At 32.7% G+C, this 27,712-nt stretch overlaps 2 protein-coding genes across 3 annotated transcripts in view; both read right to left on the minus strand.

Annotated features, from left to right (window-relative positions):
• LOC144855926 (ER membrane protein complex subunit 3-like) overlaps positions 1-18,979 on the minus strand; it is a 140,214-nt gene extending 121,235 nt beyond the window's left edge. The window contains exon 1 of the mRNA XM_078713886.1: positions 18,973-18,979. The gene's annotated coding sequence lies outside the window, so the exon portion shown is untranslated. The remainder of the gene's footprint in view (positions 1-18,972) is intronic.
• On the minus strand, positions 1,744-27,552 carry LOC144855919 (uncharacterized). 2 transcript variants are annotated; one of them, XM_078713874.1, is made up of 35 exons: positions 27,523-27,552; positions 26,577-26,881; positions 25,940-26,026; positions 24,940-25,049; positions 23,977-24,173; positions 23,392-23,529; positions 22,770-22,849; positions 22,205-22,370; positions 21,649-21,855; positions 21,334-21,495; positions 20,917-21,018; positions 20,393-20,570; positions 20,090-20,164; positions 19,799-19,951; positions 19,183-19,385; positions 18,704-18,858; positions 18,247-18,294; positions 17,987-18,069; positions 15,954-16,028; positions 15,584-15,734; positions 15,120-15,262; positions 14,718-14,787; positions 14,113-14,276; positions 6,721-6,765; positions 6,257-6,394; positions 5,625-5,801; positions 5,133-5,430; positions 4,470-4,940; positions 4,264-4,331; positions 3,964-4,010; positions 3,689-3,760; positions 3,370-3,590; positions 3,103-3,241; positions 2,765-2,896; positions 1,744-2,575 (listed from the first exon to the last, which is right to left on the minus strand). In XM_078713874.1, exons 2-35 carry the CDS (start codon positions 26,713-26,715, stop codon positions 2,410-2,412), a joined length of 4,860 nt encoding a protein of 1,619 aa, XP_078570000.1. In that variant the 5' UTR covers positions 26,716-26,881; positions 27,523-27,552; the 3' UTR covers positions 1,744-2,409. The 2 variants fall into 2 exon arrangements, with proteins under 2 accessions (XP_078570000.1, XP_078569999.1); XM_078713873.1 differs by having other exon boundaries at positions 5,625-5,882.
• Between the last annotated feature and the right edge of the window lie 160 nt (positions 27,553-27,712).

Consider the following 27,712-nt stretch of genomic DNA (forward strand, 5'->3'; position numbering starts at 1 on the left):
GGTGAAAAGCCCAACACAGATATAGTATGACACATTCAAGTTGATATTTAATTAATCAATTGAATATAAACTAATTTAAAATATAGATGTACTGTTGGAACTAATTCTAAACATAATGTTAATAATAATGTAAGAATATTTTTACTGTACTTATACACCTAAGATCAATATCTAAATATATACATTTAAAAAAAATCATTAATTATATTCAGAATCCTTATACATGTTTATCATTGTGTGTATTAAACTCAAAATATCAAAAAAAAAGCTTGTTTGTATCTTACTTGTTGTTGTCAAAAGTTAAAACTGTACATAAATCTTTTCTACACCTTTCATACTTTTATGAGTTGTTATAAAGATCATCATGATATGATAGGAATGAGTGATGCTATAGAAACATTTAACAAACAAGTAACTGAAGTGACCGTGTCAGCTGAAGATGTCAAACAAGAATTAGAAACTATATTTCATTCTATAATGGATGACAAAGCAGACTTTGAATCACATGTGAAGATGGTCAGAGAAGTTATTAACATGCATAAAGAAACTATTGTTTCTAAAGTTGAAGAAACACAAAAAATATTGTTGTATCTTGAAGATGTATGTAAGGAAAGAAATGAAGAATATTAGCTGTAGCAAATTATGGACAAGGCAATGTGAAAATACTGAAAATAATAAATTACTAAACTTGAAGCCAAAATAAGACACATTAAGATGGAAGCAATGGGTGTTAAAATATATAAATGTGCAGTCATACAATAAAATTCACTATTTAAAAGAATACTACTGAAAGAAAACATAACTACTGTATAAATACTTATAAATAAAAATTATTAAGTATTGAAATCCAGAAGCCAATAGTTTTTTAGTTTGTATATTGCTTTTATACAATGAGATTAAATGTTTCATGATTTACAATTATTTTGATTAAAATCATGTGTGTAAAGTCTGGCAATGTGAAAGGGATTGGATTGTATGAAATAAAAATTTTCTACTAGAGGTCTCAATTGGAAACCAAGGGTCTCAATTGGAAGGTGATTCCAATATTGAAAAAATCTCTTAAAACTGTCCTCCTCTTTCTTTATTTTCAGTTAAATAAATATATAAATGTAATCTAACCTAGAGGGTGTTCTGTGGTGCTTAGTGATTCATGGATGATTTCTTCATTTTTTTCTTTTTTCAACCTCTATCTAAAAAATAAAATAATTTATTTTATTTTGTCATTCGCATTTTAGTTCAATAAAAAAATGCAAGCATAAAATGAAACAAAATTAAGCACACAAAATAACTAAATAAGCAATTAAAATATCTTTTACAGTATAAAAACGTTGACAATCTTAGAAGTAGTTTTAAGTACAACTGTACATTAAATAATAAAATTATAAAGTCTATACCTTGCCAGTTGCTGTGGGACAGGTTCATTGTGTGCTGTTTCTACTGGCAAAGGTTTTGGTGGCAGAATCAATCAATGACTTCACATCTGAAAGTAAATGGTTAGAAAAGTTGAAATCTGTGAATTGTCAATCAATTTTCAGTAAGTAGATCAATCAATCAATTATGATATTAATTTTTGAGGGTATACAATTTAATATTTGAATTACAAAAAAATTTATCATTACTATTTCAGAAAAAAGGAAAAAATCTACTCACCATAATATTTGAAAATTATTTTCTAAAGATGAGCTTGCATGCAACAAAGCATTATGCAATTAACTAAATATACAAGTATTGTATGCACTGTTCTCTTTATTGAAACTAATAGACAAGTGTTTATTTAATTCCTGTTAGGAGTCAAGTTATAAAACAAAACTACAATTTTAGGTTCATTTTCTTTTATAATTATATACTTATTACAAATGTTAAATAAAAACAGTGTTAAGTGTATGCATTTATTGTTATGAATGCAAAATATGCATTCTATAATTAACTTAAGTAATAGCATACCAAGTGGTCGTGTGTAAAATGCTCATGTACACAATTCTGTATAAAGAACTATGTACAATACACTATTAGAAAAGAGTAGGAATCATCTCGCGGTATGCTGATCATGGTCATGTACACTGGGGTCTCTGGGAGGACAGTCTTTTACTGAAGAGGTCACTCAATAAAAAGAAACAAATAAAAACAATAACATGAAGTTAAATAAATTATTCAACCTCAGAATATGGTATTTAGTATTCTGATGACTGATTGTTATGAAAGCAGTCGTTATAATTTTCAATCAAAATAAAAAATTTTGCCTTTTTATTGCACTGCATTTGGAAGTACTAAAAATAATAAATATATGTACAAACTAATAAATTCTTGACAAGAAAAAAAAATTCTTTTGTATGATATGGTTTTTTGGCAAACACACTTAAAAATTGCGGTGCAATGTCATTCAGGAGAATTATACAAAAATAAACATTTTTACAAGTAGGATACTAAGACATTAGGTGTTGGAATATTCCTTTCAAGCTCATCGTGACGGATGATTCTTCTCCTCATCTCTGGAAACCTTTCCATCAGTAAATGTTCTTCCAGTGGTGATGGCGTCAGTCTGGCTGTTGGATGAAATGGCTTGAGCAAAACAAATCTAGAAGTGCATAAAACAAAAAAAAAGCAATGAAGTTTCACCACATAAATTCAGATTTGTTGAGACTGATGATGATGATATGTTGATGATGATAATGTTGATGATAATGGTAGCCATAGTGATGCATCATCCTTCTCATAAAAGATAAACATATAAAGATGAATAGCAACTAATTGATACAAGTCGTACTTGGCCTTGTTTGGGATGGATTGAGGTGTGTGAGGGCGCCGTACAAGCATTGGTCCTGACGTCCCATCAGCCTTTTCAAACATCTCTTTGTTTGAGCTTCTCAATATTTTTGGGTCTTTATTTAGACGAAACCTGAAAAACAATTCACAATTTTACTCAGTAAACTTCAACACAAACTAGAACACAAACGAGGATGAAAAGATGAAATTTCAAAGCATATAGGAACAATTGATAATAAAAAAATAAAAAATAATAGTGTTTGAATGATGACATCATATTACACACAGTAATACATAGTTTGTACTGAGCATGCTCTAAAGTGGAAAAGACATCAATACCTGTATGCCATTTCTTGACTGAGATCATTTGTTTCTTTATAGTGTTTAGGTTGTGGTGGCGTACCAGGACGTGTTTTCATTGCTGGTGACTGATGCTTTTTAAGCAGATCAAGTGAACTTTCTGAACATGTTAGGCAATCTGTAGAATAGTTTTAATAACTTGCATCATTGCTAAGATGGACATGATGACATGGACATGACATTCAAACAAAACACAGTATAAAATTTCAAACAAATTTCAAATAGAATGCACAATATATAACTCACATGTATTAGTTTGGTCAGGGATATCAGTTGAGCCACTACGATGGCCCTTAAGTGCCTTCTGACGATGTATAAGATGAGCCTCTTGCTCAGAGATGTCACCAGAGCAATTATGATGACCCAGAAGTGACTTTCGTCGTTGCCTAAGACGCTCCTCCATTATTTGACGTTTTTCAAATGCAAAACGGGCACGTTCTGCTTTTTTTAAACTAAGTAGTTGATTCCTACATTTTAAAAGAAAAACATTTTAAAACTTAGTTTACACAAGTACAATTAAAATAATAAACTAAACATTTTTATTTTAAAAAGTAAATATACCTACCTCTCTATCATCCTATCTTGCCAGTTGTCATCAAACCTTGTTCCATCGTTTTTTAGTAAATCAACAGGACTTCTGTATAAATAACAAAAAGCTCATTTATTTCATATTTTTATCTCAATCTGTCTGGAAAACTTTAATTCTTTTCATAGCATATGGGTAATGTTTGTATGTATCCTCATAACTTTACAAGAAGCAAAACCAATATTGACTGCAAATAACATTTTAGGAATTACATGTGTACCAAAAACCTTACTTTACTAGTGTCATCAACTCACCCTGGCAAACTGATATTTCTTTGTAAGTAATGCGAATCAAATGACATCTTGAAGACAAAAAAAGAAAAAGTCATTTTAAAACAACAAAACAAAGAAAAAACATATTTTATTTTATTATATATATATTTACTATCTTGAATGCTTCTCTCTTTATTATACATTTATGTTTACTAAAGTTCTCTCGGGCAACTTAGTATTTCTCTCCAGCTGTTTATTTAACCTTTTTGTTTTACCCACAGCATTGTTTTATTCAGTAAATTATTATTAATTATTATTATTGTTAACACATATAAATCTTACATCATCTTGTAAGGCATAAAGATCGCCTGTCGCAACTGTATGAGGGCGCTCTAAAGGATATCGTCTTCCTTGAAAAAAAAAAATAAATACATTACTATGATTAATTAAAACATTCTTTTAGATTAAAATATGAATATTTTATAACTTGTTTCATGATTCTGTTTTATATTATCTTTCAGTTTTAAAAAAAGGTTTTAAAGCCTTACTGTTGCCATATTCAGCTGTGTTTGGTCTAGCAATTGTCCCGTCATCTACAGTAGATTTCAAACACATATTCATCTCAGAAAACAATGGGTGAATAAGACTTTCTTTTGACCTCCCTCTGACCCCACTTTCTTCTTCAAAATACGATTGCTCATCTGTACTCTGTTGTTGCAATCTCATTAATGATTCCTTAAGCCTTCTAGAAGTGTTCTTTTTCTCATCAATAAAATCTTCTAATAAATACTCTTCTTCATCTAAGTTTGGATCCTCTGGGTCTATACAGCTAGGCTTATACACTGCAGTGGTTGCTCTATTGGAGATGGCAGAGCTTGTATGGTACTCAGTGCTTGTTGTGACAGAGGCTGAGCTAGGCCTGCTTTCTTCTTTGCTAATTGACTTTCTTGATGCTTTATGAAGACTGTACTTCTCAGTGATGGAAAGTCTTGAGGCTGCTTTTAAAAATGACATACTTCCTACAATAGAAAGCATAAAATATAAAGCTATATATACTGCATGCATGTGGTAAGTAGATGAATATTTGTTAAAATGATCCACTGTCACTATTAGCTGTAAAACTTCTATATGCTGTCTAAACCTAAGCTATTCAATTCACTGGCTTTATTTAAGGAGATACACAGTGCATCTTCATATTCCTACTTCCATACCTGTATCTTTTGATTTCTTTGTGTCTGCTTCTTGTTTATGCTTTCCTTCAAGTCTTTCATCTTTCAGTAACTTATCTTTTGATTTTCCTTTATCATTAAATTTTCTCTTTTGTTTTAACCCTCTTTTTTCTGTTGGATCCTCCTGGTTTATTTGCTTCTCTGTCATCTTTGATTTCTTCCCTTTCTCCATCTTCTCTCCATATGATAATATGTCTTTACTCTTTGTACTTGAAGGATTTCCTACTTTTAATCTCCCATTAGGAATGCTTATCACTGAGATGACATCAGATTCCTTTCCCTTAAAAAGGAAATAAAAACAACATCAAGACTTTAAGCTCTGTCTACACTATCAAACTTTATGTGACAAAAAATGTGACTAACATATTTGGGCATATCACTACCATATTTGGGCACATCACACCTCTTTTGTCAAACTAGTTTGATAGTGTAGAAAGAGCTTAAGTCGCCACTAGACAGAAATCAAATATTTACCTCAGTACCACTAGCGGATGAAGGTTTCAGTTTTCTCACATCAGTAGTAGCATCACTCTCTTCTTCTCCACTACTGTCTGATACAAGTTCATCCCTGGCTCCTTCTGCCTCTGGTGTTGTCTGTGACTCAAGTGCTAGGCCAGCTTCTGATACTGGCTCTGTAACATATGATGACACCTGAAGATTAACATCTGAGTCATCAATTGATTGTTCAGCTTCAATTACATCTGTCTTTGTATTTGTATCAATTTTGGTAATCTGTTTACAAAGTACAAAGAAATATAAACATAAATAACATGTGTATTGATTAATTATATAAAACACCTATTTAAACTATACTACTGTTTGTAATATAAAAAAAAAAAGGTAATTTTTATACATACATATTTAACAACCACATTCAAACAGAGTTGATCCATAGAGTTCCTTACTTTTAATGGAACAAATGATTCACTAATTCAGTTTCATCATCTTTCTTTACTGTTCACAACTTGAGTATATTCGCACCAGGGAGACTTACATCTCGCTGGTCACACACAGGTGGATATTAATAAGTTGTTTGTGACAGACAAACATGAGAGATGGAATTACAAAACCTCTTTTCTTTTTTAAAATATATGCAAATGACATACCATATTTGGGTTAGTTGATTTTGAATGCTGTAGATCATCTGACACTGTCTGCTTGGATCTTGTTTTGTTCTTTGCTAGCGTCCTAGTCCCTTTTTGTTTCTTTTTCTGAATAATTCGCTTAGAGGCTGAACTGGGTTTCTACAATTAATAAATTATCTGTATATTGTTCTTCGCAAGGTAAGGTGAATGCAACATAAAGGAGGCCTAGCTACACCCGACCCAGCAGTGATATTCAACTTGTTATTGGCTATATAATATAACAGATATCACCTTTTATATCGGTAAAATATAAGATTTGATATTCCCTCGGGAATGATATTTTGTTCGAGGGAATATATTCCCTCAAACAAAATATCATTCCCTCAGGGATATCAAATCTTACATTTGACCTCTAAGCAGGCAATATCTGTATAATATAAGATGATAATTTTTATTAGTGCTTGTGTATACAAAATAAGTCTTACTTCATTTATCTTGGTTTCTCTATCACTTTTCTGGTGACTAACAGCCTATGTAAAATTTAAAGAAAATTAAGATAATGTCATGTAGATTTAGTTTTGTTCACAAATTATAATAATTAATATAATTATATTAGATTAGTACTAAGACTGAGAGTTGTATCTTGCAACACACATTAACAAAACTCATGGAACAGAAGTCTCCACTTTGGTGCTATCCTGTGGAAAAAGTCGCAGTTTTTAATTGTCATGAATTTAAATGCCTATTAATTTTGTATGGTACATATATGTGAATGGACTAAGATAAAAAATGATAAATGTATTAGCATTTATAAAATAAAACTTTAAATAGTTTAAGATACAGGTATATTTCAAACATGAGATGAAATTTCTAAGAAATGTGAAATATATTGACAGAAAACAAACAAAAATGGTAGGGTATACAAACATGTATATGAATATTCAGAATTAATAGTCCCATTATATTGATGTTTTTTAAACACAATGTTGTACTCTGCACCTCATTGAAAATGTATTTTTGAACTGTACCTATTTTATATTATTATTATAAATATTTCATTTAGTAAATACTGTAAGGTATTTTGCATTAAATAAACATAAATTGGCACAAAGTATATATAATACAATTTCAAAACGGTACTAAATGCCATAAAGTGTAAATATTCCAGACTATTGGCATACGTATTGTTCTGTTATGATAATAAACACAAAGCTTTGGTACTGCACTGAATAATAATAGCTGACCCTTGACCCTCACTAGCTACGATTCAATGATCAATAGTCATTATTTTGTATAATATAAATAGCAGGGAATTTCCAGCTTGTAAAGCTTCTGCTATTTTGAGGCGTACCTTTTCTTGAAATATTATTATTGCTCTAAGGCAAAGGTCGGAAAGGTAGAATGTATTGTGGATAGATTAATACTCAATGTACTGTATTCCTGGCAATGATTCTGAGCGGAAGTAGCACTGCAACCAGCGGTAAGTAATATAATATTCAATAACTGGTGTAGAAATTAATAATCTCTGCAACATTCTCTACTATAATATATATATATAGAGGGTTTGACAATTCAGATTAAATGCAAAGTCAAAAGGAATAGTGTTTTGTAAGGAACCATTATTAAGAATTATTATGTAATATACCACCTTATTTTAGGTGCAAAAGAAATACAAATTTCTAAATATTTGGCAAACCACCACTGTACAGTCACACTATCTGTTTATCCTAATCTTAATTGGCAGCAATCAGGTCATAATTTTAAACATATAAACTTATTATTTTGAATTATTGTTATTGAAAAGTAACCTTAACATTTCTCACTGTCACTTAATATGCATAATAAAACAGTACAGTTCTACAGTACCCATTTAACTTCAAGCAACCATAAATTCTTTGCTATTGTATTTTAGATGATTATATGGACTTAGTTCTTCATTACACTTCACGCCTTAGTGAATGATACATCTGAACACAACAAACTTTTGAAGCATACTTGTTTGGGGAATTTAAGACTATTGTCAATTTCTAGGTAGTGGCTTTATGAAATTGTTTAACATTTAAACTTTGAAGATATTAAGTCTTCTATACATTGTAAGTAATGACTTCTAATGCTTAATATTTGTTTATCAGCATTTCTGTATTATTGACTTTACAAATGTCATATTATTTTAATAATTCTTTATTTTTACTATTCCAGAAAATGTCAAAAGACGAATTTGCAGGTTTACTTTCTGATATAAGTAAAGAATATGATGGTGATGAATATTATCGGTTAAGATTTCTGTTAAAGGACCACTGCTCAGGGGAATTGTTGGGCAAAAAAGACATCCCAGGAAATGAATTATTTAATGAACTTAGTGAACGGGGCTATATATCCTCTAATCCCACAGATGTGGCGATTCTGGTTGATATTGCTAAATTGACAAAAAAGAGCAAGGTTTTAGGTCATCTTACTGAATTTTAAAAAAAGCACGGACACATTAAAGAAACTAAAGTCAAACCATTAACAGAGTTTCGCAAAAAGCTTTATAAAGCTATAACAGCAAATACAGTTGAAGTACCAAGAATTGCTGCTGCATACCAATTAGGTAATCAACATTTTGGGAATATTTGGGAACTGGTATTCAAGCTGGAAAAAAGCACAAAGTTGGTGGATACAAAAGAGTCAAAGGAAAGGTTTGCAAAAGAACTCGACAAAGATGCAGGAGATATTTTACTCGGTTGGTAACGTTTTCATATAAACTATAAAACAAGTAAAAACAATGAAAATGCAGACAAAGAAATATTCACACACATATCTAACCTTACTTTTTACAGATAAATCCTCTGGTATAGATGAACAAGAAAGTTATATAGAGGCAATATATTTGTTTTCAAAATGATTTTAGTTAATTGATTCTTGCTATCAATAGTATAACTTATATATATACAGTAAACCTTTTCTAGCTTTCATTATATTGAAGATGCATTGAATTAGGTCTTTCATAGAACTACTTTAACATGACTATTTTGCAGGTGAATCTTCTGGTGTAGATGGAGAAGAACGTTCAGAGGCACCCACCACATCACAGATTGTTGACTGCATGGAAGAAGGTAACAACATTTCAGCATTAAAATGCATATGCATATAACTATAATTCTCTTACACATTAACAACTTTAATCCACCCTAAAGCGTTCCCACTAGAACGCAACGCAACATAACGCAGCGACGTATCGACGCAAAGTGATGTATTGCATAATCGCAAGTGGGAACCAACGATGCAACAGTGCTGCAAATATCGCAGGATTGATTTCACGCAGGCGGGGGCAAACACAATGATTGGAAGGGCATTTTCTTACGTTGCATAGATTGTGTTACGTTGCGTCGCTAGTGAGAACCAAGCTTTATGCTGATCTGCATTTGTGGATGTCTTGTCATGCTAAAAGTTGCTAACAATATAATTTGCTCTGTTTCACAGTTGAGATCTCTCATACAGAAATACAAGACACATCCCCATCACAGTCTAAAGGTCTCAACAAAGATGGTAATCTTTTACATTTTGATGTCAATTAGTATTCCACATGATAAGATCTATTGTGCTTTGTTTATATCTGTATAATATCGTTACATTTTTAGATCTCCATGATTTCTTTGTTGTAAGTGATGATGTTGAATGGGAAAAAAGAGTAATAAAGGAGCTGAAAGAAAGAAAACAGGATATTCAATGCCTAAGTCAAGCAGACTGGAACCCTTCACTTAGTGAGGCAGAAAACATGTCAAAACTTTCTAAAATATGTAAAATGGTATTAGTGGGATTTACATCAAATCCTAAGACAAATTTTTCAAAGTATACTGCTAGACTAATGGTTCAACGATGGACTTGTTCAAGTATCGAAAAACTAAAACTGATTATAGCAAAAATAAACAGGGATGCCATCATACCAGAATTCCTGGAAGTAGTATCTGTTAGCAAAGGTTGGGAAAAGGATTTTTATAGAAAGATCCTCAACACATTACGTGAAGAAGGTAAAGTTACTCCATATCTAATAACATTTCTTTTTAATTGCCATAGTAGACTCCAAAGCCATATTTAACAATATACTCATGATCATCTTGTTGTGTAAACAAAAGTATCATTCTATCACAGTTGATGTTATGAGGGTTTTCATTAAATTGTTTATTTGATAAAAACAAAAATAATAACTTAGTATTTGAATATTTATAGTTATTGGAGTGATAGTAAAAACACAGAATTCGGAACAAGAAAAACCTGTTTATAATTCATGTGTCACGGAATTTCCAAGACTGAGAACATTTTTCGAAAAAAGATTCAGAGTCATCTTAAGATGTATTGGAAAGGGATCTATAATCCTTCACCTTGCTGTAAATGATGCCAACAGCTTGAATAAGTTATGGGAAAGTCATGTCAAGAAAGAGTTAGATGAAGATCTGGCAGAAATATTAGAATGTTCTGCAAGTGAATTGCAAACACATATAGATGAAGATGAATTTCAGATTTCAATCAGAAAACTAATGGAAAAAGGTTGAAAAGTTGATTTTAAAGCTTCTTAGTTGCATTTTGCCCATATTAGTAGTATAATAGTGATGATTATTAGGAAACTTGGTTAAACTGACTGTACTGTACAATGCACCTTACTAGAATATTGCTAATTAAAACAAATCAATCTTGTTTAGATACAATGAGCCAAAAAGTAACTGATGTGACTGTTGTCATCCCAACAGGAAGTACTATAAGACGTAAGCCAACACAGAGTCTTGTTCTAGTAAGTTTTTAATTTATTAAAGATGTATTGTCCCTTTGTCAAATTCCAAAAAAAATAAAAATAAAAAGATTTCGAAAAAAAGTGGGTCATTTTGAAGTATCATAATAGTTATTAACTTTCACCAAAAATTAGTCGGAAAAAAAATCATTTAACTGAAATACAGACGTTTTTTGGTTCAAAAAATAACTTTGACTTCCAGTCAAAGTTTTTGATCAAAACATATCTTATAATGCAATGCGCTTATTTGGCTACTCTGTATGCATAATCATAAAACTTCCTCGCGATCTGTGTGAAAACACCTTCTCAACCGTGACGAGTTGTAAACAATCCTAATTAGCATCATGCATAATGCGTACTCATGGTTTAAAATCTTTGTTTACTTTTAATCGCGACTATTTTCCAGACGAAATGTAATCAAATTAATTTAGCTGTTAATTACGTAAAATTGTTGTTTTTGGTTCGAATTTTCGACTTAACGTGAATAACTTTAATATTACTTTGATATGGCCAATTTAAATTTAGTATATTTTGACTTTAATTTTTTTGTGTTTCAAGGGACAATACATCTTTAACTACTTGTATATAATACAGAAAATCACCTCTTCATAAAGAGCAGCCTGCCAGGGGGTAGATCACAGTGTGTAATGATGTACAAGCTACTGCATTAAATTTTAACAAAATACATATATAAATGCACAGTATTAGTCAATCAGAAAATTATTATGAAATTGTCTGGGACCTATAAACAAAACCAAAAAAAAAAACCTGCATGCAAATGTATCAAAATACTGAATTCTTAACTGGTTATTATTTTACAGATGTCAAGTCAAGAAGTACAAGGTATTAGATGCCAAGACCATCCAGATAACACAGCCCAAAGATTTTGTAAAACATGTACTAAAAGTGTATGTAAGAAATGCGTTATGAGTTGTTATAAAGATCATCATGAAATCATAGCAATGAGTAATGCTATCAATGTATTTAATAAACAAGTAATGATCAGGTCAGCTGAAGATGTCAAGCAAAAATTAGAAACTACATTTTATTCTATAATGGACGACAAAGCAGACTTTGAATCACACGTGATGAAGATCAGAAAAGGTATTGAAATGCACAAAGAAACTATTATTGCTAAAGTTGAAGAAGAAATCAACAAATTATTGTTGGATCTTGAAAATATATGTAAGCAAAAGAATGATGCCATTAAAGGTCAAGTGAAAGAGCTTGAATCACACCAAATGCAACTGCAAAGTCTGAAGAGGTCAAGGGCAGAAGCGATGGACCAACCAGAAAAGACAAAAACACTTGATGATTTCAATAAAATCAAACAAAGCATCAAGGAAATGAATTCCAGATTTTTTTCTCCTGTCAAGATTCTCAAACCAAACGTGATATTTAACACAGACCTGGATGATGCTCTCACAAAAGGCCTCGGTGAAATCATAATAGGTAACAGGTTCATCATTGACAAAGATGATAGATCCATTACAGTATCAAAGGGACAAACATTTGAAGTGAAAGCAGAAAGTCTCGATAAAAATGATACATGTAAAGTAGATGCTACTCTGATAACTCCAACAGGTGAAAAAACTGCTACTGAGGTAGAAGACAAGGGAAGAGGAAAGTATAGAATAAAAGGAAGATGTAATGAGGAGGGTGATTGGAAGATGAAGATCACTTCTGCTAGAGTGAAAATCAAAGGTTCTCCAGTAAACATCAAAGTGGAACCAGTAGGACTTGTACACATCATTGACAACATAGATACACGCAAAGTGGATAAGACATACAAAGTATCAGATGTAGTGTTAGACTTAGATGGTTGTATATTAGCATCAAGCTATTGTAACGAGTTATTGAAGTTTACCAAATCAGGTGAATTTGTCGCCAAGAGAGTGATGAAAAATGCCATGGTCAGAAGAATGTATAACATGGGTAATGGTTACATTGTGTACAGTGATTTACACAAAAACAATGTTGTCATGCTTAATGACAAATGTTACGAGTGCAATCAATTTGGTAAAGAAATATTGAAATGTCCATTGGGCTTGGTTGTAAACAAGGAAAACACAGTTCTATATGTTGCAGATAGTGGAGCCAAATGTGTATTTATGTTTGCTTTTGTTTCTGGTGCATTGTTGGGTATGATAGGTTCACTGAATTCCCCAAGAGATGTCACTTTAACCAAAGAAGGTAATTTGATGGTTGTTGACTGTGGTAGTAATCATAGAATACAAATGTTTGATGCAAATGGTACCTTTATTAAAACACTTGTAAGCCAAGGTAAAGAAGATGGGAAAGTGATGAACCCGCGTGCTATAGTAACAGACATGGATGAAAACATAGTAATCACCAGTGGAGATAAAATACAATTATTTGACAAAAATGGTGTTTTCTTAAAACGAATAGATAGCATAAATGATGGGATTAAGGATCCATGTGGAATATGTGTAATCTCTAATAGACCAAGGAGATTAGCTGTAGCAAATTATGGACAAGGCAATATGAAAATACTTAATTACTAAACTTGAAGCCAAAATTACACACTAAAGCAAGATAGAAGCAACGGGTGGAGTTCAAATATATAAATGTGCAATATATATCATATGATCAAATTCAGTCTTTAAAAGAATAAAACATAACTACTGTAAAAACACTGCTGCATTGACGTAAACTTACACCTTGAAAACTAGCCAGTAGAAAATACAGTACTATAGAAAAAATCATATTCTAACAATTCTTAATTATTGAAATTAATTCTGAATTATGCAGAATCTAATAGTTCTATTTTTAGTAGGCATTTTTTAGTTTTTATATTGTTGTTATACTATGCCATTGAATGTTTCAGGATTTATAAACATTTTAATTAAAATCACTGAAAACTTTAATGCAACATTCATACTAAATACATTCCTTGTATTATCAGAATATAAATTCAAAGTTTTCTGTTTTATTTGTACAGTAAATTGTAAAACATTATTTATATACTATTTATAATTTTGTAGTCAAAGAACTGTGAAGGGTGAGAAAAATAAATACTTGTAAAAAAATGATACTAAAAAATAAATCTGGAAAAGGAAAAATATTTCAGTGTCCAGTGTCCTTACTGTACCTTCTTTTTGCTGGTTTGGTTGATAGACTGTTTCATCAAAGATTTCACATCTATTTTAACATTGGCAAGACTATACCTTGACAGTTGCTGTGGGACTGGTTCATCAGGTGGTGTTTCTACTGGTAATGGTTTTGGTGGCTGAACATCAATCAATGACATCACATCTGAAAGTAAATGGTTCAAAAAATCAATTCAGTTTGAGTCTCTAGAAGCTATATTTTTTGTTCAACCGGATCAAATAAAAGGGGGAGCCATTGAAGTAGAGGTATAGATTGATTAACATGCTTGCTTTCCAACCCCAAGGTCCAGGGTTCAATCCTGACAAAACGCAAGAGTTATTCTACTCTCTAAGCCTGAAGTATAATTTATAAATACAACATAGTTTATCCATCTGTAATTGGTGAGTTACATTAGCCCGTTCACATCACCTAGCAAACTGTGGAGTTTAACACGTTTTGTAAAAATTAAATGGAAGCGTTTCTGCTAGAGAGAGCCCTAAATCAAATGGTCTCAATTGGAAGGTGATCCCTTAACTGGAAAGGTCTTTAATTGGAGTGAAAATCATCTTTTGGTAATTTCAGTTTAATATATAAATGTAGTCTAACCTAGAGGGTGTTCTGTGGTGCTTAGAGGTTCACTGATGATTTCTTCATTTTTGTCTTCTTCCTCTTCAATCTAAAAAATAAAAAAGTAACATTTATTTTTATTTAGCATTATTTTTATCATTTGCATTTTAGTCTGACAAAAAGAATGCAAGCATACAGATAAAAACAAAAAAAAAAACATTTTTAAAAGTGAAATACATATTTACAGTGTGTAAAATGTTGATTTAAGTACAAAACAGTTAAGTTAAATAAAGGCACTGTACGTTAAATACATATACGTAGTGATTGTATAAAAACAATGACATACAGTATTCATTTATCAATATTTGGCAAATAGTCTAAGAGGACCAAACCAACCATGTCCTAATGGCCCAACAGAGAGGTAGGGACCTCTTGACTTACCTCAGATGATGAGTTATATTCTGGTGTAGAGGATGGTGTAATGGTAGGTGATGGACCTGGAGAGACTCCAAATTTTGGCATTTCATAGTCGCCCATTTCACTTTCCTGTTCTTTCATCATCTTTAAAATACTTCTCTTTTTTACTGAAAAATGTAAATAAAAAATGTTAGTTTATATGCCACGGAAGGCACGAATTATGGCTGATCAATACAAAATGTGCTCTTGTAGTTGCAGGCAAGAAATACAAAGGATAATGTTCAGTCCAGTAAAGAGCTTTAACCAGACAATTGGGGCTTTTTGGGGGGAAATTGGTGACAAAGTCAGGAAAATTTCTGGAATTGGAGCTTACTAAAACAGTGTGTGAAAGGGAGGGATTACCATCAATTTACTAGTACAATTTTTTTTATATCTGAAGTTATACTAATGTTATCTAAAGTTTATTTTAGGAAAGTAACTTTACATACATTTCAAGATTTCACTGTTAATATCCTGTTGATTAAATTCACTGTTGAGAATCATGTCAATAACTGATAGAGTTCGAGGTGTTCCACTTGGTGACAAATAAATGTCACTTGGAGCCATTGACATGTCACTGTCAGAGTCCTCTTCACTTTCCTATAAAAAATATGTACAAATTGTTGACGATATTAAACAAAATTGAGTTACCATAAAAACAAGACTTAATCATAAATTGTTCAAAGGTGGATAAAGACTAGAAAAGTCAGGTTGTTTCCAAAAAGGATGAATGTATCAATGCTTTGGTTCTTAAGTAATACACATGACATACCACAAACCTTACTTTACTTCTACTGTTAACAATTATAATTAACAAACCTCAACAGAGTTTTGTTCAGACTCAGAGCTTTCTCCTTCCAAAAATGCAATGCTGAAATCCAAATTGTAAGGAACCTGAAACAGAATAAATTTCAGTTAAACTGTGTTTGTCAAACTCCTGAATTAGATATCTTTTATTGTACCTTTTCTAAGTTTAACTATATTGTCCATGAATCTGTTAACACTGCTGCCAATCTATAGATTAGATTTATATTAGGCTTTTCTTTTTGTTATTTTTAAGTGTGTTTTTATATTATATCTATATTTACATTTTGTAATTTGTGTATACACTGTTGGATGTGAAAGATTAAAAAAATATATATATATAGTTGTTGCACTGATGAAGGGCTAGTGTTGCCCGAAAGCTCTGCTAACTTTTCTGACTGTTTTACTTTATCGTTTTGATTTAGCTTTTCGCTTTTTTTTTTGTATCTCCATTGACATCCAGCCACTGATACCCACAGCATTGTCATTTTTTCACTAATTTGCCTTTGGATTTATATGTAGTTGTAATGTTAGACTTTCTTTTGCTCATATAAACATCATTACATATAAAAAAGCAGTATTATGTTAGGGAATTATTTGCCGCATTGTTCAACTTACAAGATAACGTGCCATGTTAATTTGGTCAGTGTTTGATGCAACACCTTTAACTTACAAGATAACGTGCCATGTTAATTGGGTCAGTGTTTGATACAACACCTTTAACTTACAAGATAACGTGCCATGTTAATTGGGTCAGTGTTTGATACAACACCTTTAACTTACAAGATAACGTGCCATGTTAATTGGGTCAGTGTTTGATACAACACCTTTAACTTACAAGATAACGTGCCATGTCAATTGGGTCAGTGTTTGATACAACACCTTTAACTTACAAGATAACGTGCCATGTTAATTTGGTCAGTGTTTGATGCAACACCTTTAACTTACAAGATAACGTGCCATGTTAATTGGGTCAGTGTTTGATACAACACCTTTAACTTACAAGATAACGTGCCATGTTAATTGGGTCAGTGTTTGATACAACACCTTTAACTTACAAGATAACGTGCCATGTTAATTGGGTCAGTGTTTGATACAACACCTTTAACTTACAAGATAACGTGCCATGTTAATTGGGTCAGTGTTTGATGCAACACCTTTAACTTACAAGATAACGTGCCATGTTAATTGGGTCAGTGTTTGATACAACACCTTTAACTTACAAGATAACGTGCCATGTCAATTGGGTCAGTGTTTGATACAACACCTTTAACTTACAAGATAACGTGCCATGTCAATTGGGTCAGTGTTTGATACAACACCTTTAACTTACAAGATAACGTGCCATGTCAATTGGGTCAGTGTTTGATACAACACCTTTAACTTACAAGATAACGTGCCATGTTAATTGGGTCAGTGTTTGATACAACACCTTTAACTTACAAGATAACGTGCCATGTCAATTGGGTCAGTGTTTGATGCAACACCTTTAACTTACAAGATAACGTGCCATGTCAATTGGGTCAGTGTTTGATGCAACACCTTTAACTTACAAGATAACGTGCCATGTTAATTGGGTCAGTGTTTGATGCAACACCTTTAACTTACAAGATAACGTGCCATGTTAATTGGGTCAGTGTTTGATACAACACCTTTAACTTACAAGATAACGTGCCATGTTAATTGGGTCAGTGTTTGATGCAACACCTTTAACTTACAAGATAACGTGCCATGTTAATTGGGTCAGTGTTTGATACAACACCTTTAACTTACAAGATAACGTGCCATATTAATTGGGTCAGTATTTGATGCAACACTTTTAACTTACAAGATAACGTGCCATGTTAATTGGGTCAGTGTTTGATACAACACCTTTAACTTACAAGATAACGTGCCATGTCAATTGGGTCAGTGTTTGATACAACACCTTTAACTTACAAGATAACGTGCCATGTCAATTGGGTCAGTGTTTGATACAACACCTTTAACTTACAAGATAACGTGCCATGTCAATTGGGTCAGTGTTTGATACAACACCTTTAACTTACAAGATAACGTGCCATGTTAATTGGGTCAGTGTTTGATGCAACACCTTCAAATCGCACGGCAGGGTCTTCATAGATATCAGATTCTATAATAAAAATAAACATATAAGAGTACTAATACATTAACTTCATGTACTGCAGATTAAACATTGAGTATTGGGTGTAATGGGTGACATTTTCATCTTTACCATCACACATGTTACTGAATTGGATTGACAACATTCCAAACTATCAGTGTTCAAAATACGCTAACTATTCATTACCTGATTCTATACAGCTATCGGGAAGTGAAGTGCAATCTTGAGATATAACTGAAATTCAAACAAAATGGCAAATATTATTTACTGCTAATTATCTTCCAGTCACTACTAGGTACCTTGTTGTCTAACCTAAGACCTTATCAAACTTTATTGTGTCAAAAAATGTGATGTGCCCATATATGGACATGATGATTTCATATCAGTACCATGTTTAAGCATAGTACTACCATATATGGGCACATCAGACTTAGTCTATAGTAATTAATTAGTACAGTACAAGGATGATACACACAGAATGTTACAGTAGCTTTTAACCTGTTTTGTTATCATGTTACTGATGCATTTGCTGATTGGTCCCTGCATATTAACAACTACTATAACTTTTTAAAGCCAATTTTACACACACAGGTTGTGAACTACTTGTTTTTAAAGAAAAAGTATTATTATAACAAATTCTTACGCTTAGTATGACTGATCAGAAATAAATGATTCTTGTAGCCAATCAGAAGGTCTCCCTTTACATTTAAGAAATAAGCAGAGCTGATTGGTCCATCCAGGATGACCTCAGTAATTGTCACCTTGTGTTTGTTGCATATTTTGATCACATTATCCTCCCTATAAAAAGAACATATCATAGTCTTTAGAATACAGTAATACATTTGTGGTGCCTTCAGAAATCATTTCAAAATAAAAGGAAATAATGTTGAGGTTTAGATAATGTATGTTTCGGTTTTCTTTTTTTTATAGATGTTTTTGGTGATATTATAAATTTATTCCACAATATGAAATAATGTATGACAAATGCTGGTGAGAGCAACCATAAGAGCAAAGCTTGTTTTAATAGTCAACCATAGTACTGAAATAACATTAAAATAGTACAATGTGTGCAGTTTTATACATAGAAGACATTGTTCATAGAAAATAAACAATTCTACTTACCCACAAGAAACAAACATTTTCAACTGGCAACATGAATCAATGGCAACTACTCCTCCTTTGTGTTCTATCTTGGATTGAACCAACTCACTTTGCTGCGACTGTGTGTGCACGTCTATGCCACCATAAGTCGCAGTCTGTTGAATTTCAGTTAGTTTGTAGAGAACTAAATGACCAGTTGCATGGCCAGTTAGAAAAACATTGTCCTGTCAATTAAAAAATAGTATTACAAATATTAGGATAGTGATACAAAGACCGAATAACAAATGAAGGATTCCAAAGCAGAGTTAGAGCAGCCATTGGAATGGAACACATCATGGAAGATGAGATGGTATGGCCACATTACGAGATCATCTGGACTTGCCAAAAAACGATCATCCAAGGCATTGTACCAGGTGGGAGGAAGACTGAAGAAACACTGGAAAGACAACATCAAAGAATGGACCAGACTAACTCACAATAAGACACTGAGGATGACGGAGGATAGGAGGAGAGTCGTTAAATCATCTACGATACCACGATAGTCCCAAAAGGGCTAACGGCTTTTTTTTTGGTTTTCATTACGATAAATAGTCATGCAGTTCTATGTGTTATTATAATAAGTAAAAGGTTGTATTACCAGCAGTGCATAGCAGGTAGTATCATCATCAGTATCAACCTCGTACTTAAGCTCTAAACTTGGAAGATCCCAGAATCTAAACAAACCACCAGCACGGCATTTACATTTAGTGATTAGAACACGATGTACATTTTCAACAGTTATCTCCAAAATCTACAAGAAATAATTCGAACATTTTAGAAGAATAACAGAAGCTAACCTCATCAAAACTACTGCAAAATAAGTTCATCATAAAGTAAGCTCTTTATGAAGAGGGTTAAATTATTATGGAAATATAATTACTATACTCACAGCATCTTTGTAGGCTTTATGCTGAAAATAAATTTCACCAAACTTAATAGGATCCATAAAAAGAACTCTACCATCCTGCAAAAGAACAGACAGACAGAAATACTCATTTCATGGAGCCATGAGAAAGTAACTTGACCTGTGTTTTCAACATTAGAAAACAAACCCTATACACTCATCACAATACAATATCTATCTTTTACTGTTTTGTTAATCCGTTTTTTCACATAAACACAAAGAAAATACTTAAAGTGTAATATATTATTTATAATATACTGTATATTTAAAATAAATATTCATATTTACCACCATTCCAAGCACCAGAAAGTTAGTTTTAAGCGGACAGACATAGCCTTCTTCACCTTTGTACATGATTGGTATGTTTAGGACGGTAATTGAGGAGCATTCCACGGTAGCTGTTGACGGTTGATTCTCCTGATGGGCTGGTTGTGCTGATTTCATTCTAGATGAACATCTGTATTGGCTACAAAAGAAGCCATGAGTAAAATATGAAACTTTATGTGAAAAAAAATGTGATGTGCTCAAATATGGTAGTGATATTCCCAAATATGGTAGTATCATCATGTCCATATATGGGCACACATTTCTTTGTCACATACATTTTAATGTGTACGCAGAGCTTTAGTCAAGAGACATTGAAAATGTATACAAAGTGTATGATAGTTTTGATAGTGTGGACAGAGCTTTAGATTACAGCAATGAACTTTACTGTCAGTCAAGGGCAATTCACACCTAAATGAATTCAGAATATTAATATTAAACTTGCATATCCTATTTTACTCATGCTTGAAGAAGATACCATTACTTACCCTGGATGAGGCGATGTATCTGTATTAGTTGAATGACATCTGTCAATCTTATCTTGCACACGACCGATATCCCATATACCAATGCGGCAAGCTGGGTCCGTCCTACAATAATAACAATACTCCATCAGTAATATTTATGCAACTCCACTATGTTTTGTAAGTACTGTAATCCTAATTTACACTGGGTTCTTTTGATGTGATATTTACAGTACACCTTTATCTATATATAATAATAACATACTGGATTTATATAGTGCCTAATGTTGTGAAACATCTAAGCGCTGAACATTATTACCCCAGTCATTTTTTTTGGAACACAAGCTATTGATTATTCAAACTATCGCTTGTCATTGGTCAATTTACTTGCGTTGCCTCTACATCCTAATGGGAATCAAGCTTTAAGTACACACTACGTACCTCATTGTGTACACCCATAGTTCATGCGGTGTAACCAGCAAGTATGCTAAGCTGTGCTCTCGGTTATACGCTATTCCTAGTATCTTCTCCATCGGTGAGATGTTTGCCGGCGGAAGAACAGTAGATAGGTTCTTACGATGTTTGATAGAAACCAACCGCATACTGAAAAAAATAGTAATTGTTAGTATCACTAATAAATATATTAAATTAATATTGAAAAACTAAGTAGAAAAAAAAATGTATATGGACATGTATATGGAGAATTAAATTGAAATGAAATCAGGCTTGATAGATTAAACATTTAAACATTCGTACCTGCTATCATCTCCCACAGCAACAATGCGACTTGTTTTCCCTCGACAGTGTAGCACTTTAATGGATGTGATCTTTGATCGTGTCAATGTGTACAACTCAACAACATGATTTAGATGCCAAACGCTAAGGTCACGCTTTGTAGCTGTCCATAAATAGTTCTCTCCCGTCAATCCCATCCATTGGATACCCTCTACTGACACTGTAATACTGTGAGAAAGAAATTATATATTGTTTATATATCACATTAACGGCTTCTACAAAATTGTTACACCTACATCAACTCCATGCTATGGTCCTATGTTAAGATGCCTGGTCATTGTACTACTATAAACTGGGTTTGAATAAATACTAAACTATTCTTTTTCTTTTGTTATTCACTTATTGTGATGTTTATCATGCTTCTTCTTTTCTTTTTTTTTTGACCATATTTAATGAGGATGATCCATCCAGCAATTGCTGATCATTAAGGACCCTCTTTATAATATACATTGTGACATACAAACAAATACATTATCATTTTTTAGTATAAAAGTGTTTGCTTGTGTAGCCAACTTACGAATAGATCATATCCATAATTTCCAGTGACCAGAGTCGCACAGAACCATCCATGGAAGACGTTAAGACGAGTGATGGTGACTCTGGATGAAGGAGGATGTTAGTGACAGCTTTGGAATGACCTCGGAATGTGTGCACATGGCCACCTGTCATGCTCCATACCTTCACTATACATGAAAATATATATTATTACAGAATATATACAGTTCAAAATAAGTGTTCACAAAATACTTCAAGAAACTACAACTTTTAGCTCTGTTTATATTATACATTGATCCAATGACTGGACTAATATTTGGGACAGATTAAAGCTCTGTCTACACCATCAAACTTCATGTGACAACAAATTGTGATGTGCCCATATATGGACATGATGATGTCATATTACTACCATATTACACTTTTTTTGTCAAACTGGTGTAAATAGAGCTTTAGGCTGGGTATGAACAAAATGATTTGGTCATTTATTGACCACAATATGTGGATCACCATTAAAACCGATATCAAAACAGAGTAAAAATAAAATGTGGTTCATTCAATAGCAGAAACATCTGAATAAATCTTACCATTGGTATCCGCTGAACAAGTTATCAACAGACGAGCTTGAGGGCAGTATTTGCAGCCAGTAATCTGTGACTGGTGAGCACTGAGAACGAAGAGAATGTGTTTATGTTTAGTTTATAAACAAGGCACACTAAATGTAATGTAAATTGGGGGATAACCTTTGACTTGCTTACTAGGCTGAATTGCAGGTCACAGGTGTGGACAGCATTGAACCTTTGCCGATTGTATAGCTATGGTTGTGGCGCCCCTGCCTTAACTACTTGGCCAGTCGACTCGACACTGCTCTTTACTAAACAAGATGGTGTAAACTTAGAACATTTATTTGATAAACAATGCACACAGACATTGTGAACTTAAAATGTGAATATGCTTATTGATAATGAGAAGATAATGTCTAAGTTTTTTTAATGCACTAAGGTACTGTATTGGAAAAACATGTAAAAATTAAATGCAAGTACAGTCGACTCTCAATACTGGGCTCTGAAAACTGGAAACTGTCTCAAAACCAGGTCCAAAAGGTTTCCTGAAAACCAGACATTTTTGGCCAGCCCAAAGGTGTCTAGTATTGAGGACTGTTTACAGTATGCCTATTGATAATTTAACATGACAAAGATGGAATCCTACTTTGGCAACTTGAAGACCATTTTGCCATAGATATCATAGCAGATGACATCAGTATCTGAGCAGCAGTACAGGTACTGCTGATGTTGGTCTAACTCTACTTTCTTTACCCAGCTTCCTCCAACACACTTCAGTTCTCTTCTGCAATACAATAGAAAGGTTACACATGAAAATATGATGTTCGGGTACTCCAACTTGTTATTAGGGATAGTGGACCTAGGCCAGAAAATGGAACAATCTTTGTAGGCCTACCAACCATGTATGCTGGTGGCTACCCACCAGCATGAATGGTTGGTAGGCCTACAAAGATTGTTCCATTTTCTGGCTATGGCACTGTGGACTGTCATTTATTTTAATATTACTACAGTATATGAATATTCTTTCTCATATAATACAGTATCATACAGTTTTTTCTTGGAGGGAAATGATGGTTACAGTTTGAAATATATAGAGCGCAAAAAGCAAATGGGCTGTGAAAAAAATTTACTATGTTTTCAGTAGACATGAAAGTATTATAATAGAATTAGTGGAATACTGGGTTCTACCAGTCAATTGGTCAACTTTACCAAATTCTTAATTTAGACTTACTGTAAGAATAAAGCGTAGTTAGCCATCGGCTTAATCTCTTTCCAGACACGATCAGTATCTTGACGGAATTCCCAGACCATGGTTCCCTTGACGCCACCGGTTATCAACTCGTCACGAACAGGATTAAAGATGAGGAACATAACGGAACTCAGATCAGAATCAACGTTACAAGTCTCTTCAAAATTCATGTTTAACACCTGCAAATTCAAATTAGCATCATTATAATAATAATAATAATAATAAAAACTTTATTTAATCACGGTAACACTTGTTCACCTCAATGGTGTTTTTCGACAAGGCCGTAAGACATTATACACTATTTAGCAATTAAACAATTAACAACAAGAGTTTAACTTGACAATGACAATGACACTTAATACTAAAGATATTAATTAAATTATTAATAAGGATTTAACCAAAAACTGAAAATCTTAATTTACACATCTACATCAATATTAAGTTAGAGTATTAAAACAAATTAGAATTTTAAAATTTGTAAAATCCAAATCGTACAAAAGAGTGAACACCAATATTAACATTAAGAAAGTAATTACTTACAAATAAATGCTCTAACATATTAACCTTATTGAATTGAAAATCTTAAATACATTTCTGACATCATATAATTTGAACTATAGTATACTTAAATATAATGTTAATCATACATTTTTTAATTTTAATTTAAAATTAAAAGATGTTTTTACATTTTTTATGTCATCACTTAGTTCATTCCATAATTTAGCACCTCTATAAGACAGGCTCCGTTTTTTATAGTCCGTTCTAGGTTTAGGTAGCATTAGTTGATCTTGAGATCTTGTGTCATGATGATTATTTATACATATACAGTATTATATATTTAAATTAGAATATACAATAAAAGTTAACAGTGTAGATACATCATAAAGACCGAACGAAAATTTACTTGATTTAATATAAAATAGAAAATAAAAACAATGATTATACCTTGAGAGAGAAGTCCTTTGCAATGCAGAAATAAACATTAAACTTTCTTGCATAAATTATCTTTACTAGTAACTTGTTTTGGTATTTAGGGTAATTCAAACCTCTGCTGACTGAAAAACAATGTCACATTTATTTCAATTAAAAATTCACTGATAAATCATAAGCATATGGTAATATAATTAAATATATTTGTGGTAAAAATACATTAACATTGGAATGAAACAGTAAATGTGTATATACATCTAGACAAAATTAAATAATACTAAAGAGGTACAGTCAACTCTCTCAATACCAGACTAAAAAGGAACAGTCAACTCTCTCAATACCAGACTAAAGAGGTACAGTCAACTCTCTCAATACCAGACTAAAGAGGTACAGTCAACTCTCTCAATACCAGACTAAAGAGGTACAGTCAACTCTCTCAATACCAGACTAAAGAGGTACAGTCAACTCTCTCAATACCAGACTAAAGAGGTATAGTCAACTCTCTCAATATCAGACTAAAGAGGTACAGTCAACTCTCTCAATACCAGACTAAAGAGGTACAGTCAACTCTCTCAATACCAGACTAAAGAGGTACAGTCAACTCTCTCAATACCAGACTAAAGAGGTACAGTCAACTCTCTCAATACCAGACTAAAGAGGTACAGTCAACTCTCTCAATACCAGACTAAAGAGGTACAGTCAACTCTCTCAATACCAGACTAAAGAGGTACAGTCAACTCTCTCAATACCAGACTAAAGAGGTACAGTCAACTCTCTCAATACCAGACTAAAGAGGTACAGTCAACTCTCTCAATACCAGACTAAAGAGGTACAGTCAACTCTCTCAATACCAGACTTTTCTTGAGGTCCAAAAGGTCCCAAATTCATTTTTACCATTAAAAACACATTCCGAATACCAGACTTTCTGGAAAACCAGACATATTTGGCCACTCTAAAGGTGCCTGGTATTGGGAGAGTTGGCTGTACTGTAAAAGAGGGAGTCACAAATGAATACCTTTATTATGAATGCTGTCCTTGTTCCATGTAGTTATACCCCTGGTGTCAAGAAAGATAAATTCTCTGCTTCTTGGGTTATAAGTCACTAAATATATTTTAAAATATGAAAATTTCTTTTAGAATTTCTGTAGAATAACCATGTTTAGGTATTTGATTTGTGTCCATATCTGGACCATAGAGAACTCTTCTTTGATTGGAGGTAATTTAATTGTTGATCTGCAACATAGTAATTTGCGTTCAAATGGTTGTATGTGCTATGTCCAATATTTAATAATTTCTCCAAGGTAAAATGTGTAAGAAATAACATGTTAGTAGCCTGTGGAATAGCCATAGATATTAGGCAATATGAAAATGGATGTGCAGCTTTAAACATATATTGGTATAATGGATTCAATATACAGTATATTCAATAAAATATACACACAATATTGTCATGATTATATTGATATGTCATTCTTTGTCTAAAGCTCTGTCTATACTATCAAACTTTACGTGACAAAAAAATGTGATGTGTCCATATATGGACATGATGTCATATTACTACCATATTTGGCCATATCACTACCATATTTGGGCACATCACACTTTTTTTGTCAAACTAGTTTAATAGTGTAGACAGAGCTTTAGTAACTAACCATCAACTAGATCTGTAAGTTTCTTGCTGTGGATATACAGACTCTTGAGTTGAAATCCCTCGGGAATAAAATTGAAAGAGCTTGTCTTAACACTGCTACTGTCATCATCATCTTTTATTGTATCTTCCATGATTGACATAAGTTATTATATTTCAACAGAAATATTTATTATATATATTCATATTCATTTTCTTCTGTTCAGTGCTCATTCAATGGTCTTGATCTTTTTAAATTATCAGGTCAAATTTGAACCAGACTGTCTTGAGCATCACATCTCATAAATTTGATACACAGGTCTGGTCCTCCTATAAAATAAAAAGAAAATTTGTAAATGTATGTTATGCACAATTTGTACAATTCGATGCACAAGAAAATTTCAGAATTTATTTCGGATTTGGTTAGGCCTGGTTATTGAATTATAGTAGCCTGTAGGGGAGCTAGCCACTATGGTAGAGATTAGTTTTAGACTAAATAGAGGCCCTTTCCTATACTTGGGCTATAATATAGGCAGCAGACGACAATTTACCCGGGCCGCCACAACCACCACCAGGCTGATTGATAAAGTATAAAAATAGGCCCTAGCTAGTAGACCTATAATAGCCTATTGGAATACTAGGGCCCAGGGTAGGTAGACTATCTACTCTAGGACTATCTAGCATAACCTTTTTAGGCCCTCCTCCTTACATCATACTTCAGAGTGGGCCCTATCTATAGTTGTTATCCTAGGTAGGCCCCAGCCCAGGCCCTAGCTAGGCCTACTAGGCCTAGCTAGCTAAAACTTAGTTAGCTAGCTCGCTAGTAGGCCTACCTAACTTAACTATAAAAGTAAGCTTTCTGTAATATTTACTATTAATAATATAACTAATAATCCCTGCCCCAGCTATATTTCAACACTTTAGCCCATCTATATGTCATATTCAAATGCAAAAATCAGACAAAATATTACTTTTAAAAAGTATACCTCATGTTATCGAACTTTATTTTGTATTTTTGACAGCTGAGCTTGAACAGCGACCTCTCTAGTCTGTATCTACGGACGCGCGACTCGGAAACCATAATTTATAATCAATTTCAATTATTGATACGTGATCGATCACTACCGTTTCGCTGTTATAGAGGGCGCTATTTTGTTTCCG

The sequence above is a fragment of the Antedon bifida genome, chromosome 11 (assembly GCF_963402885.1).
Source record: "Antedon bifida chromosome 11, ecAntBifi1.1, whole genome shotgun sequence".
NCBI lineage: Eukaryota > Metazoa > Echinodermata > Crinoidea > Comatulida > Antedonidae > Antedon > Antedon bifida.